This window comes from Babylonia areolata, chromosome 14 (assembly GCF_041734735.1).
Source record: "Babylonia areolata isolate BAREFJ2019XMU chromosome 14, ASM4173473v1, whole genome shotgun sequence".
NCBI lineage: Eukaryota > Metazoa > Mollusca > Gastropoda > Neogastropoda > Buccinidae > Babylonia > Babylonia areolata.
The window spans coordinates 14,436,727-14,452,444 of NC_134889.1; the positions used below are offsets into that span (position 1 = coordinate 14,436,727).

Sequence of the window (15,718 nt, forward strand, 5' to 3'; positions counted from 1 at the left end):
AGACTGATACCCGAGAGATGAGGAACAGGGAGGGATGGAGAGAGCTGGTTGAGACTGATACCCTGAGAGATGAGGAACAGGGAGGGATGGAGACAGCTGGTTGAGACTGATACCCTGAGAGAGATGAGGAACAGGGAGGGATGGAGACAGCTGGTTGAGACTGATACCCGAGAGAGATGAGGAACAGGGAGGGATGGAGACAGCTGGTTGAGACTGATACCTGAGAGATGAGGAACAGGGAGGGATGGAGAGAGCTGGTTGAGACTGATACCTGAGAAATGAGGAACAGGGAGGGATGGAGAGAGCTGGTTGAGACTGATACCCTGAGAGAGATGAGGAACAGGGAGGGATGGAGACAGCTGGTTGAGACTGATACCCGAGAGAGATGAGGAACAGGGAGGGATGGAGACAGCTGGTTGAGACTGATACCCGAGAGAGACCAGGAACAGGGAGGGATGGAGACAGCTGGTTGAGACTGATACCCGAGAGATGAGGAACAGGGAGGGATGGAGAGAGCTGGTTGAGACTGATACCCGAGAGATGAGGAACAGGGAGGGATGGAGAGAGCTGGTTGAGACTGATACCCTGAGAGATGAGGAACAGGGAGGGATGGAGACAGCTGGTTGAGACTGATACCCTGAGAGATGAGGAACAGGGAGGGATGGAGACAGCTGGTTGAGACTGATACCCGAGAGAGACCAGGAACAGGGAGGGATGGAGAGAGCTGGTTGCCAGGTTGTCAGTGGTGACCACACAGCTGGAGGCTGCGGGACAGAAGAAGATTTATATTTTGCCCACATGGACAAGCTTCAATGACTGATTACCATCTGGGTTAAAACTAATAAAATGTAAGATTGTTCTTGCTTCACATACAGGCTGAATATATCATACATGGGTGTGAGTTGACTGACTCAGCTGAGGGACAACGTTAGCAGTATTATCACCATAATCATTGTCAATCTTGCCTACAGCCAAGCTGACCACAAGGGGCCATATCAGGGCTGCAGACATAATCAATAACAATCCCCAAGAACCTGAAAATAATCAAAAAAACAGGTCTTAAATAAATGGAAATGGCACATGTTTTTCATGTTAACATTCAAATGTGTACAATTTATTGTAATTTTTTAACCCATTCCATGTAAAGTCACAATCATGACAACTAATTTCTGACTGATTCTTTCGATCAGGCAGACATGCTGTAGCACACACACACACACACACACACACACACTCAGAGCAGAAGCTAACATCGTCCAGCCAGAATCACTGTATGCATGTAACAACTGATGTTCCTTGTGATCCATGACACCTGTCTGCTGTCGTGAGCTAATAATCGAGGCATCATGTTCTTTGTGCTAATCCATATTTTGTGGTGTTTTTTTTAATTGTGTGTGTGTTGGAAAAACCATCTGTTACTGCACTGCACATGTACTGCCATTGCTGAATGCATCACAAGTTGTCATTCTGCGATACTGATGCGGTGTAGATTGGAGCTGTGGTGGTGATGATGCTTAAGAGAATAAAAAACATTCTACGCAGGAGGGGGGGGGGGGGGGAAACAACTCTGATTCCTACCACCAGACACACATCAGCACACAACTGTCTTCATATACATAACCAGCGTGAAGCTTGCATCAATCAAAACTAAATAAAACTGAATGCAGATGAGTCCAGCACGAATCACGGCATGCAGAGACTTATGACCAAACACAGGAGCTGTGGCTCACAACCATCTTCAAACACACATACACACACACTCACACACATACACACACACTCACACACATACACGCATACACACACACACACACACACACTCACAGACACACACACTCACAGACACACACACACACACACAGAACTGGAAGCATGCATCAATCAATTGCCCCCACACCCTCACCCTCCCCTCCACCCGTCCCCCTCAAAACCGAAAGCAGAAGATTCCAGCCAGAATCACTGCGTGTAGAGACTTGCAGCGAAGACGATGTCCCGCTTGATCAAAGTCATGCACTCCTCCATCTTGTTGAAGAGGACGGGTTCGCCGATGATGCGGGCGGCATTCCTCACATCTCGCAGCAACTCATAGAGGCGCTGGATGCAGCGCACGATGATTCCTTCCTGGACGTCTGTCAGGGCCGTGATCTCGGAGAACGGCTGCCGACACATTGGTAACGACGATAATAACTGATGAATCACATTACAATACAACACAACACAATACAATACATATCTATTCATCCATTTGGAAATTAACTGCGCATCCATAGGCTCGTCACTTACCCAACACAATATCTCAGCCCATAGCTGAGTCCAGTACAAACACACACACAACATGACAAAGGTTGGACCAAAGGATCAAAAAGCAAAAATACATACAAACAAGTAATACATGACAGCCGCTTCATTTCTACACACACCCCTAATCACCCTCACCCTCCACACACACACACACACACACACACACTAACACATACAGCATTCATAAAATAACATGTATACAAAAAAACACATTTTCAGAATAAGTCATGCTTCTACAAGAACATCATAATATGTCAAATGAAAGGTTGATTGTTAAAAAAAAAAAAAAAACAAAGACAAAAAAACAAAACAAAAACGTACACTGTATAGCGTTTTCAACATGTTCATAATGATAGTACCAATAATAACACTAACAATACACTTATACAACATTTTCAAATCCTCTCAAAGCACTTCCAATATACTGATAATGATAATAACAATAATGATAATAACAGTATACTTACATAGTGCTTTCAATTCCTCTCAAAGCACTTTCAATATATTGATATGATAATGATAATTACAACAATGATAACAGTACACTTATAGAGTGGTTTCAATTCTTCTCAAAGCACTTTCAAAATATTGATATGATAATGATAACAATAATGATAACAGTACACTTATATAGTGCTTTCAGTTCCTCTCAAAACACTTTCAGCATATTGATAATAATAATAATAATAATAACAACAATAAAGATAACTAATAGTACAAGTATATATAATGCTTCCATATCCTCTAAAAGCACTTACAATATACTGATGATGATGATAGCAACAATGATGATAATAACAGTACATTTATACAGAGCTATCAAATCCTCCCAAAGTACTTTCATCACACTGATGATAATAATAATAGTAATAATAATAACAATAGTAGCAGTACATTTATATAGTACTTTCAGATCCCCTCAAACACTTTCAAGTAACACATTGTCATAATAACAATAACAATAGTAACGGTACATTTATATAACACTTTCAAATCCTCTCAAAACACTCTTGACATGATGATGATAATAATAATTATAGTGATAATTACAGCAAATCATATAGCGCTTTCAAATTCTCTCGGAGCACTTTCAACATGTTGGCAATAATATAAAGAAGAATGATAGTAACAGTACATTCATATAATGCATTAGAATTCTCTAAAAACGCTTTAACTCACTCAGGATGGATAGTTTTCTCACATGCTTTTCCCTACAGACGGCCCATTTGTTAGGGTTTGGAAAGAAATCACAAAAAATACAAAACATAAAGTAACTGAATGAAACTCACTGTACCTGACCCACTGACCCCTCTCCTCACGTCATGTGAACGCCCACCCCCCTCGCTCTTCACTGCCTTCCGAATCTGAGTCACTGTCAGTACCTTCTTGCTGGTAGCTTTCTTCACTGCAGATACTTTATTCAACATCTTCATCATCCTTGTCGATGTCGGACTCTTCAGTCTGAAGCTTTTCAATAACTTCAGCAGCAGTAAAAAGCCGCTGTTATGACCTATTTTGCTCCAAAAATTTTCATTGTTTCGCCTGCAACGCCATTTTCGATACATATGCAGATTAGCTTGTCATGTGGGGTGCCGAAGTCAATCGCTCGCCGGTGAGTTTGTTGTTACAGAATCTCACGATGAAACTTTCCATTTGACCCTTGACACGTTCACAATGCCTGGTGTAGCTGCCATTGTTATGCTACCTCATGAGGAAAACGTGGAAAAAAATTTTAATTGCTGAAATCGCTATCGCGTTCCGTCGTCTGGAACCGCGCCTTACATCAGGAGCGCTATAGTGTTCCATCATCCAGAGTGAGTTAAAATAAACCAAAGTCAGATGCTAAGTGCACAAGAATATGCATATTGATAACATGCTTGGAAATTGTTGTCTCAGTGTTCAAAAGCACGTGTCACACATTGGTTTTGACAATGCATGGCGCATGCGAGCATATTTTACATAGAAAGGTGCTAAAAAATGAATCTATCATTATCATTTACAATGTGCTCTGCCTCTTTAGCACATGGGCCTAAAGCGCAAAAAATCAACATCAATATGGGAAAAAAAGATTTACATTTATACTTTTGTATAAGCACACTCCAGACGATGGAATGCTATAGCGTTCTGATGTAAGGTAGCGTTCCGGACAATTTAAATTTTGTTCATGTTTTCCTCATGGGGTAGCATAAAAATCGCAGCCACACCGGGCACTGCAAACATATAAAGGGTCAAATGGGAAGTTTCTTCGTGAGGTTCCGTAACAACACACTCGCCAGTGAGCCTTTGAGTTCAGCACCCTACATGACAAGCTAATCTGCATACACATCGAAAATGGCGCTGCAGGCGATACAAGTGGGAAGTTTTGGCTTTTTACCGCTGCTGAAGTGATTGAAATGCTTCAAACTAAAGGTTTCGACATCGATGAGGATGATGAAGATGTTGAATAAAGTATCTGCAATGAAGAAAGCCACCAGCAAGAAGGTACTGACAGTGACTCGGCTTCTGAGGGTTGTGAAGAGAGGGAGGGGGGTGGGTGTGTACACACAATGTGAGGAGAGGGGCCAGTGGGTCAAGAACAAGGAGTTTCATTTAGTTACTTTTCGTTTTGTATTTTTTTATGATTTTTTTCCTAAACCCAACAAATGGGTTGTCTGCAGGGGAAAGCAAGGGAGAGAACTATTTGTCCAGAGTGATTTAAAATGAGGGATCACACATGTTCTTTGACACAATGAGATAGGATTGCGAATAAAAAATAAAAAGTTTGTCGTGTTGTTTGAAGTCATGCTGACAGCAACAGACTGACACTCAGTCACACACACACACACAATCACAAACACACACAAACATACATGCATACACACACACACACACACGCACACAAACACAGCGACACTCAGTCACACACACACCCACAAAGACATACTCACACACACACAGAGTCATGCACACACATACACACACACACACCCTCCCAAACCAACACAAACATCCCCCACCCCACTACCCACACCCCCAGTCCCCACCCCTCCCCACTCACCATTCCTCTCGCCCACTCAAAGACGACCTCCATCAGCCCGAAATGAAACATGTCCTTGTAGTCGCCCACAGCAACCTTCATGCCAGCTTCCTTCTGCAGGCCACCTATCTGCTCTGCTTTGGACAGCACCTTCTGCTTGCCCTGTTCAACGTCTGTCACTTCAGTTTCACTTTCTCAAAGACGTGAAGGAGGAAGGTGGCAGAATGGTTGAAACACTCAACTGCCAATACAGAGAGTCTGTAAGGGTGTGCGTTCAAATCCTGCTCTCGCCCTTTCTCCCAAGTTTGACTGGAAAATCAAACTGAGCGTCTAGTCTTTCGAATGAGACGATAAACCGAGGTCCCGTGTGCAGCATGCACTTGGCGCACTGAAAAAGAACCCATGGCAACGAGAGTGTTGTCCTCTGGCAAAATTGTGTCAAAAGAAATCCACGCTGATAGGTACACAAATATATAAGCATGCACTCCAGGCCTGACAGGCGCACTGGGTTATGCTGCTGGTCAGGCATCTACCAAGCAGATGTGGTGAAGCATATACAGATTTGCCTGAACACAGTGACGCCTCCTTGAGAAACTGAAACTGAAAACAAAGAGGTGTCACTGCGTTCAGACAAATCCTTTTCTTTTTTAAAATTCTTTTTTTAAAACTTGTTTCATTCAATATAAGTACATTATAAGCAACCACATTCAACTACCTGTTTTATTATATTTGTATGTGTGGGAAAAGACGGGAAAAATATTGGATAATCAATGCATTCATAAACGAGTGGGACTCCATTACTCTGTAATGACATACAGACTGCAGAATTACAACACACCATTTCCAGTGGGACTTATACTGTCAGGTCTTAAGGACATTTTGTAACATATTAATAATGGAGACATTCCATGTTCACATTTCTAGTAAATAAATTCAAAATATGGGGAGGAAAAAAACCCATCTTTTGAGCAACAATTATTCAGGTAGCAGATGGGAAGAAAGAAGTTACTCAAAGAATATAGGCTTATATGGTGACCAGGTGTTCTGAAAATCAGAATATCTTGAATTTATTCCTGCTATATATTCTTCAATTTTGTACCTATGCTTGATCTTACTAAGGAATACGCTTAAAAGAGGGATTATTTTTGTTCATTTTACACTGGTACAAATACTTTTTTGCTAGTAATAATATACAGTAAAAAGTAGCATCTGTGCATATGTTTTGATCAAGTCCAAGAATAACAAGACTTTCCGTCAACTGCATGCTGAAAGCATTTGTACACCTTTCATTCACCACTGCACTAAAGTCCAAATCAGAGTGGATTTCCTCAGCACAATCTTGCCAGAGGACGTCACTTACGTTGCCATGGGTTGTTTTTCAATGCACCAATTCTGAATTGCGCGCTGCATGTGGGACTCCAGTTTAGTGTCTTATCAGAGTAACTAGGTGCTCAGTTCGATTTTCTACTCTAACTTGGGAGAAAGGGCGAAACTAGGATTCAAACCCAGACCCCCACAGACACTGTATTGGCAGATAAGTATCTTAACCATTCTGCCACCTTCCTAGCGTCATTCATCACTGCAGCATATTGACATTAAGGCACATTACCTCTTTAAATGCAATGAAAAATAAATATAGTAGTAAACATGTCCAATGCTTATATGGGATGAATAGACAGATAGATTGATATACTTTTTAAATCTGAGGTCTTAACTCACTCAGTACGGCCAGTCCTCTCTTCTCATCTACACAGACACCTCTGATGTCCAGTGGGTTTCTCAATGACCCAACCTTTAGCTTCCGTCGTCAGAATTGTGGTATTCTTTGTCAACATTCACCTCTTCAGTATAAGAGCCTTCCGCTTGCAATATTTTGATGGTGGTAATTGGGGTGAAACGCTGTTAACGTCGTCTCTTTCGCCATTCGTATGGAGAGAGTTAAAGCCTTTCATATCAAACTCTTCAGAAAAAAAAAAGATATTGTTTACAATTTCTTGTTACCGTTAAAATGTTCTGATGTTTGTATCACAGTTCACTTGGACAAGTTTTCATGTTCTTGGTTCTTCATATATGTTCATGAGGCTGTCCAAAATTTTGTTTGTTTTTGTTTTTGAGGCATTAGAAGGCCTTTTCCTGGCTGATAATATTGGTTTTTGATTCTGATTTAGAAAATTTCTTCTCCTTAGCATACCTCTTCTAGTGTTTTGGAGTTCAATTCTAGATTCAGTGTTAGGGAATTTCTTCTACTTAACATACCCCTTCCAGCATTTTGGAGTTAAAGTTTGTTTCCAAGATAGGAAATTTCTTCCATACAATATACTTCTTCCAATGTTTTGGAGTTCAGTTTTTGATCCGGAGTTAGGGAATTTCTTCTGCTCAACATATGTGCACAACAGCCCAGTGGTTAAAGTGTTGGACTTTCAATCTGAGGGTCCTGGGTTCGAATCTCGGCACATCGCCTGGTGGGAAAAGGGTGGAGATTTTTCCTATCTCCCAGATCAACATATGTGCAGACCTGCTAGTGCCTGAACCTCCTTTGTGTGTATACATACACAGAAGATCCAATACGCACATTAAAGATCCTGTAATCCATGTCAGCTTTCGGTGGGTTAAGGAAACAAGAACATACCCAGCAAGCACACCCCCAAAAACAGCTGCCTACATGTCCAGGTAAATAAAAAAAACTGTCATACATGTAAATGTTACATGTCTGTCTGAGTGTGTGTGTGTGTGCAAGCCTGAAATCTGACTGAATGACACAGGAAGCGAATGATGAGCGCCCAATGACAGCTGTCAGTCAGCTCTACCCAGGTAGGTGGCAGCTTGTTGTGCAAATGACCCCGTGTTTGTAAAGCATGGAAGAGCTTGGTCTCCGACCGAGAATAGGCACTATGTAAGTATCCATATCATATCACAACATACCTCTTCCAGCGTTTTGGACAGCTCGGGGTCGGAGCAGTGCTTCTGTTCAAAGACCATGCAGGACAAGATGGCAGCGATGTCAGTGGGGTGCAGCTCCGTCAGCACATTCTCGAACACCAGCTCCGTGATCATCAGCTCGTGGTTGGAGATCTCACAGGCCACTCGGCCCTTCAGCTGCACCGCATTGTGGTCGTCAATGTAGTTCAGCGCTCGCAACACCTGGGTGGAAGATAATGATAATAATAAGAAGAAGAATGACAATGATGAAGATGATGACGATGATGATAACATACACATTGAGTTCGTCGATGTAGTTCAGCGCTCGCAACACCTGGGTGGAAGACAATGATAATAATAAGAAGAATGACGATGATGATGATGATGACGATGATGATAACATTCACATTGAGTTCGTCAATGTAGTTCAGCGCTCGCAACACCTGGGTGGAAGATAATGATAATAATAAGAAGAAGAATGACGATGATGAAGATGATGACGACGATGATGATAACATACACATTGAGTTCGTCGATGTAGTTCAGCGCTCGCAACACCTGGGTGAAGATAATGATAATAATAAGAAGAAGAATGACAATGATGAAGATGATGATGACGATGATGATAACATACACATTGAGTTCGTCGATGTAGTTCAGCGCTCGCAACACCTGGGTGGAAGACAATGATAATAAGAAAAATGACGATGATGATGATGATGACGATGATGATAACATTCACATTGAGTTCGTCAATGTAGTTCAGCGCTCGCAACACCTGGGTGGAAGATAATGATAATAATAAGAAGAAGAATGACAATGATGAAGATGATGATGACGATGATGATAACATACACATTGAGTTCGTCGATGTAGTTCAGCGCTCGCAACACCTGGGTGGAAGATAATGATAATAATAAGAAGAAGAATGACAATGATGAAGATGATGATGACGATGATGATAACATACACATTGAGTTCGTCGATGTAGTTCAGCGCTCGCAACACCTGGGTGGAAGACAATGATAATAAGAAGAAGAATGATGATGATGATGATGATGACGATGATGATAACATTCACATTGAGTTCGTCAATGTAGTTCAGCGCTCGCAACACCTGGGTGGAAGATAATGATAATAATAAGAAGAAGAATGACAATGATGAAGATGATGATGACGATGATGATAACATACACATTGAGTTCGTCGATTTAGTTCAGCGCTCGCAACACCTGGGTGGAAGACAATGATAATAATAAGAAGAATGACGATGATGATGATGATGACGATGATGATAACATACACATTGAGTTCGTCGATGTAGTTCAGCGCTCGCAACACCTGGGTGGAAGATAATGATAATAATAAGAAGAAGAATGACGATGATGAAGATGATGATGACGATGATGATAACATACACATTGAGTTCGTCGATGTAGTTCAGCGCTCGCAACACCTGGGTGGAAGATAATGACAATAATAAGAAGAAGAATGACGATGATGATGATGATGACGATGATGATAACATTCACATTGAGTTCATCGATGTAGTTCAGCGATCGCAACACCTGGGTGGAAGATAATGATAATAATAAGAAGAAGAATGACGATGATGATGATGATGACGATGATGATAACATTCACATTGAGTTCTTCGATGTAATTCAGCGATCGCAACACCTGGGTGGAAGATAATTATAATAATAATATGAAGAAGAATGATGATGATGATGATGATGACGATGATAACACACGCACTGAGTTCATCGATATAGTTCAGCGCTCGCAACACCTGGGTGGAAGATAATGATAATAATAAGAAGAATGACGATGATGATGATGATGATAACACACACATTGAGTTCGTCGATGTAGTTCAGCGCTCGCAACACCTGGGTGGAAGATAATGATAATAATAAGAAGAAGAATGATGATGATGATGATGATGACGATGATGATAACATACGCACTGAGTTCATCGATATAGTTCAGCGCTCGCAACACCTGGGTGGAAGATAATGATAATAATAAGAAGAAGAATGACGATGATGATGATGATGATGACGATGATGATAACACACACATTGAGTTCGTCGATGTAGTTCAGCGCTCGCAACACCTGGGTGGAAGATAATGATAATAATAAGAAGAATGACGATGATGATGATGATGACGATGATAACACACACACTGAGTTCATCGATGTAGTTCAGCGCTCGCAACACCTGGGTGGAAGATAATGATAATAATAAGAAGAAGAATGATGATGATGATATGACAATGATGATAACACACGCACTGAGTTCGTCGATGTAGTTCAGCGCTCGCAACACCTGGGTGGAAGATAATTATAATAATAAGAAGAATAATGATGATGATGATATGACAATGATGATAACACACGCACTGAGTTCGTCGATGTAGTTCAGCGCTCGCAACACCTGGGTGGTAGATAATAATAATAAGAAGAAGAAGAATGATGATGATGATGATGATGACGATGATGATAACACACACACTGAGTTCGTCGATGTAGTTCAGCGCTCGCAACACCTGTGTGGAAAATAATTATAATAATAAGAAGAATAATGATGATGATGATATGACAATGATGATAACAAACGCACTGAGTTCGTCGATGTAGTTCAGCGCTCGCAACACCTGGGTGGTAGATAATAATAATAATAAGAAGAAGAATGATGATGATGATGATGAAGATGGTGATAACACACGCATTGAGTTCGTTGATATAGTTCAGCGCTCGCAACACCTGGGTGGAAGACAATGATAATAATAATGATTATGGTTATAATGACAATAATGATAATTATTATTGTAATAACAATCATAATGAACATCTGGGTGGAAGATACTACTACTACTAATAACGATGATGATTATGATAACAATGTTAATGATTGTAATGATAATCATAATAACAATAAATAATAATGATGATGACACTGATGAAGATGATGATGATGATGAAAAAGAAAAGATGGTGATGATGATAATAATAATAATGATAATAACAAGAACAATCATCATCATCAGCAGCTTGATTATAAAACATATTGGCTAGCGCTTACTACTACTGCTACTACTTCTGCTGCTGCTGCTATTACTACTACTATTACTCCCAATGACAGTAATAATGATGATGATAATGATGATCATAAAACATTTATACAGGCTGGCACATAACAATACCACTGCTTCTACTACTCCCTCACTACTACCACCCCCCCCCCCCAAGAAAATCACACGCACAAAACACACCCTACACATCACATCTCCCCTCTCCTCTCCCTACACATACCAACTCCACCCCGCCACACACACACACACACACACACACACATCATGGCACCCCCCCACATCACAACCACATGCCCCCCCTAGGCCCCTCCCCCCCCACACGCCCCCTCCCAAATCGCCCACTCACCTCCATCCTCTGATGGTACTCAGGCAGCAGCTGCAGACTCTGGTCAGACAGCAGGAACTGCAGGCGTCGGTACTCCTCCTTCAGACCCATGTTGTGGCTCAGCTGTGTGAACTGTCCACACACACACACACACACACACATATTTACACACACACACATGCACACATGCGCACACACATATTTACACACACACACACACACATGCACGCACTCATACACACATGCACACAGACACACACACATCATGTTACTGCTCAGCTGTGCGAACTGTAAATTCACACATACATGGTGTATGCGCACACACATACGCACATACACATGTGCATGCACCCACACACACATATCATGTTACTGCTCAGCTGTGCGCACTCTGAACATCAGTCACACACACACCTACACATACACAGTTACTGCTCAGCTATGCAAACTATGCCACCACACACACGTACACACACACACATACATACACACACACATACGCACAATGTTACTGCTCGCACACACACACAAACACACACACACACAAACACACACAACATGTGACATGCATGGCAGATGGACACACACAAAAAATTAATGCACACAACTTTCCAAAATCAACTCTCTCCATCAGAACATTCACATGCACAACCAACACCAACACCCATACACACACGTACCCACACACACATACACAACTACACATGCCCATCTCTTCCGCACACACAGAGACAAACACACACAAAAACAACCAGAAACAGTGTTTATCACACAGGCTCACCTTTAACCCCACTCCCACATCCCCTAAACCCATTCTCTCTAAAAAAAACACACCAAAAAACCAAAACAAACAAACAAATAAAACAACAACATACAACCCACACACAACAGATGACCAGACTTACAAGCTCCTCAAATTTGGTGCAGTACATATGCACAGACACACAGACACACACACACAAACACACACAACCCACACGACACACACCACCAGACTCATGTGCTCCTCAAACTTGGCGCAGTGCACACACACTCTCACACACAGACACAGACACAGACACACACACACACAACCCACACGACACACACCACCAGATTCATGTGCTCTTCAAATTTAGCGCAGTGCACACACACACACACACACACACACACACACACACCCCACAACCCACAGGACACACACCACCACACTCACATGCTCCTCAGAGGAATTCGAGTCTCAACGAAAAAGTCACCCAGTTAGAATTGGTAGATGTTCTGAAGACTCAGTTCTTAACAATTACGGAAAACTGTTATTGAATATGTGTACTGCAGTTGATTTGTGCATGCATACTTAATGGAATGTGTCACGGCGACCAGAAAGGTTGCTACACGTATATATCGGACAGTGGATGCAGTGTGAACGATTATGTTATTACTGAAAAAATCAGTTTGATTATCATTTTGTATTAGAAAAATATGTGTGGAATGACGACTTGGCTGATACAAACATTCGTAATGTAAACTCTGATGAATTTCAAGAAAAAATAAACTCTGCAATTAGCCTAATTAGTGTTGATATAAATCAGGCATTGAACGTTTTTAATGTATGTATTAAAGATGCTGCTCAACATATGAAAAAACAAGTAAGTATTAGAAATGCGATAAAACCAAGAGATTGGTTTGATGCAGAATGTCATAGCTCTAGAAAAAATGTTCACAGGTTACTTAACAAATACAGACATACTTTAGATGCTAACGATCATCATTGTTTTTGCAAAGCCAGAAGGGAATACAAACATTTACTAAAAAGAAAGAGAAAACAGTCTAACGACACACTGCTAACAGAACTAATTGCTTCTATTAAGAACCAGAAAGAATTTTGGAACAATATACATAAAATGTCGTTTAAATGAAAACAGCCAGTTAATAACATTACTAATGATGTTTGGTTAGAACACTTTAAAACTCTGCTGCCAAAAGATGTTATTTCTGACAATGTACTGCAATGGGAACAAGATGTAGAGGATGAAGATTATTTGAATCAACCAATTTCAATAAAAGAAGTGATGTTTGCTATAAGGAAAAAAAAATCGTAAAGCTGCAGGACCAGATTGTATAATTGAAGAATTGCTGAAATATGCCAGTAAATCTGACTTGATTCTGAATTTCTTTGTAACTTTTTTCAACTCGCTGTTTGACAGGGGAATTTATCCTGAAAACTGGACTCATCTATTGTTTTACCACTGTATAAAAAAGGCGATGTGAATAATCCGAATAACTATAGAGGAATTTCTATTTGCGATATAAGATAAGTAGTAAGTTGTACAGTACAATTATCAATCAGAGGCTGTAAGAGTGGGTAGAAGAAAATAATATCACAGGTGAATACCAGGCAGGGTTTAAATGCAACTACTCAGCTGTTGATCACATGTTTACTTTGATAGCCTTTGTTCAAAAACAGTTCTCTTTAAATCGAAAATTATATGTTGTTTTTATAGATTTTGAAAAAGCCTTTGACTCTATAAATAGAACAATTCTATGGCCTATTCTTTTAAAAGCAGGTGTTCGTGGCAAGTTATTGAAATGTATAATGAGCATGTATGTATGTGTGAAAGCTAGGGTTAGATGTGGAGATAAGATGACAGATTTTATTCACTGCACTTGTGGTGTGAAACAAGGTGATGTCTGCAGTCCTGTTCTTTTCTCTCTTTTTATCAATGAACTAACTCCAGAAATTGTTAGAAATGGAAAACACGGTGCAAAATTTATTGGTGATATTCTAGAGTTGTTTATCCTTCTTTTAGCTGATGATGTTGTGTTAATGTCTGAAACTGTTGTTGGTCTGCAAATTCAATTAAATAGTCTATCTAGAGCTGCACAATCACTTTAATTGAAAGTAAACATGTCAAAAAGTAATATAACTGTTTTTAGAAAAGGTGGATATTTAGGAATGAGGGAAAAATGGGCTTATAATGGGATAATGATGCCTGAAGTGAATGCTTATAAATACCTAGGTATATATTTTTCAACCAAATTGAGTTTCACGGTTGCATGTAAAGATCCTGCAAGTAGAGCCTAGCACGCATTACTCTGCAAAAACTGTCAAGTGTAGAAAATCATTCTTTAGATCTATTTATGAATCTGTTTGACTCACAAGTACAGCCCATTGTTCAGTATGGAGTGGAGATTTGGGGTCTTTCTAATGCTGCAGCTTGTTGTGAGAATGTCCATCTATTTGCACTAAAAAAAGTTTCTTGGAGTCACAATGAAAACACCAAATGATTTAATCTATGGTGAGACGAATAGGTATCCAATCTATCTCAATTCTGCAGAAATATGTATTAGTTATTGTTTAAAAATAACACAAATGGAAAATTCAAGGCTACCAAAAAAGCTTATAACATGTTATATGATCTCGACTCTAGGGGTAAGGTAAACTGGGTGTCAAAAGTTAGGGTTAGGTTAAATGAACTGGGGTTTGGTTATGTTTGGTTACAGCAGGGGGTAGGCGACATAAATGGATTTATTTGTGTGCTTTGTACAAGATTAACTGATTGTAGATGGCAAGAATGGTCAGATCATATTCAAGAAAGCGATCGTTTCAGGTTTTATAAGCAGTTCAATTATATGCATTCTATTCCAACTTATTTATCAATGAAAATGGCTAGGCATTTAAAATACATCACGACAAGGTTCAGATTAGGGATTTCTGACATCTTAATGCGCTGTCTTCATTATCGTAAGTTCAGTGTTTGTGATCTTATTTGTCCGGTTTCAGTTTCAGTTTCACTTTCTCAAGGAGGCGTCACTGCGTTCGGACAAATCCATACACGCTACACCACATCTGTTGAGCAGATGCCTGACCAGCAGCATAACCCAACGCGCTTAGTCAGGCCTTGAGTGCATGCTTACATATTTGTGTACCTATGAAAGTGGATTTCATTTTACGTAATTTCGCCAGAGGACAACACTCTCGTTGCCATGGGTTCTTTTTCAGTGCGCCAAGTGCGTGCTGCACACGGGACCTCGGTTTATCGTCTCATCCGAAAGACTAGACGCTCAGTTTGATTTTCCAG

The 15,718-nt window shown here is 40.5% G+C and overlaps 1 protein-coding gene across 2 annotated transcripts in view; it reads right to left on the reverse strand.

Moving 5' to 3' along the window:
* Nucleotides 1–288: 288 nt before the first annotated feature.
* Nucleotides 289–15,718, reverse strand: part of LOC143289853 (superkiller complex protein 2-like) — a 67,172-nt gene continuing 51,742 nt past the window's right edge. The window contains exons 8-11 of one of the 2 annotated variants that reach the window (XM_076599045.1): nucleotides 11,682–11,792; nucleotides 8,240–8,458; nucleotides 5,339–5,479; nucleotides 289–2,157 (exon numbers count right to left, since the gene is read on the reverse strand). In XM_076599045.1, the coding sequence (XP_076455160.1) occupies nucleotides 1,957–2,157; nucleotides 5,339–5,479; nucleotides 8,240–8,458; nucleotides 11,682–11,792 (672 nt within the window). In that variant the 3' untranslated portion in view covers nucleotides 289–1,956. The remainder of the gene's footprint in view (nucleotides 2,158–5,338; nucleotides 5,480–8,239; nucleotides 8,459–11,681; nucleotides 11,793–15,718) is intronic. The other variant, XM_076599044.1, reaches the window with a different exon arrangement.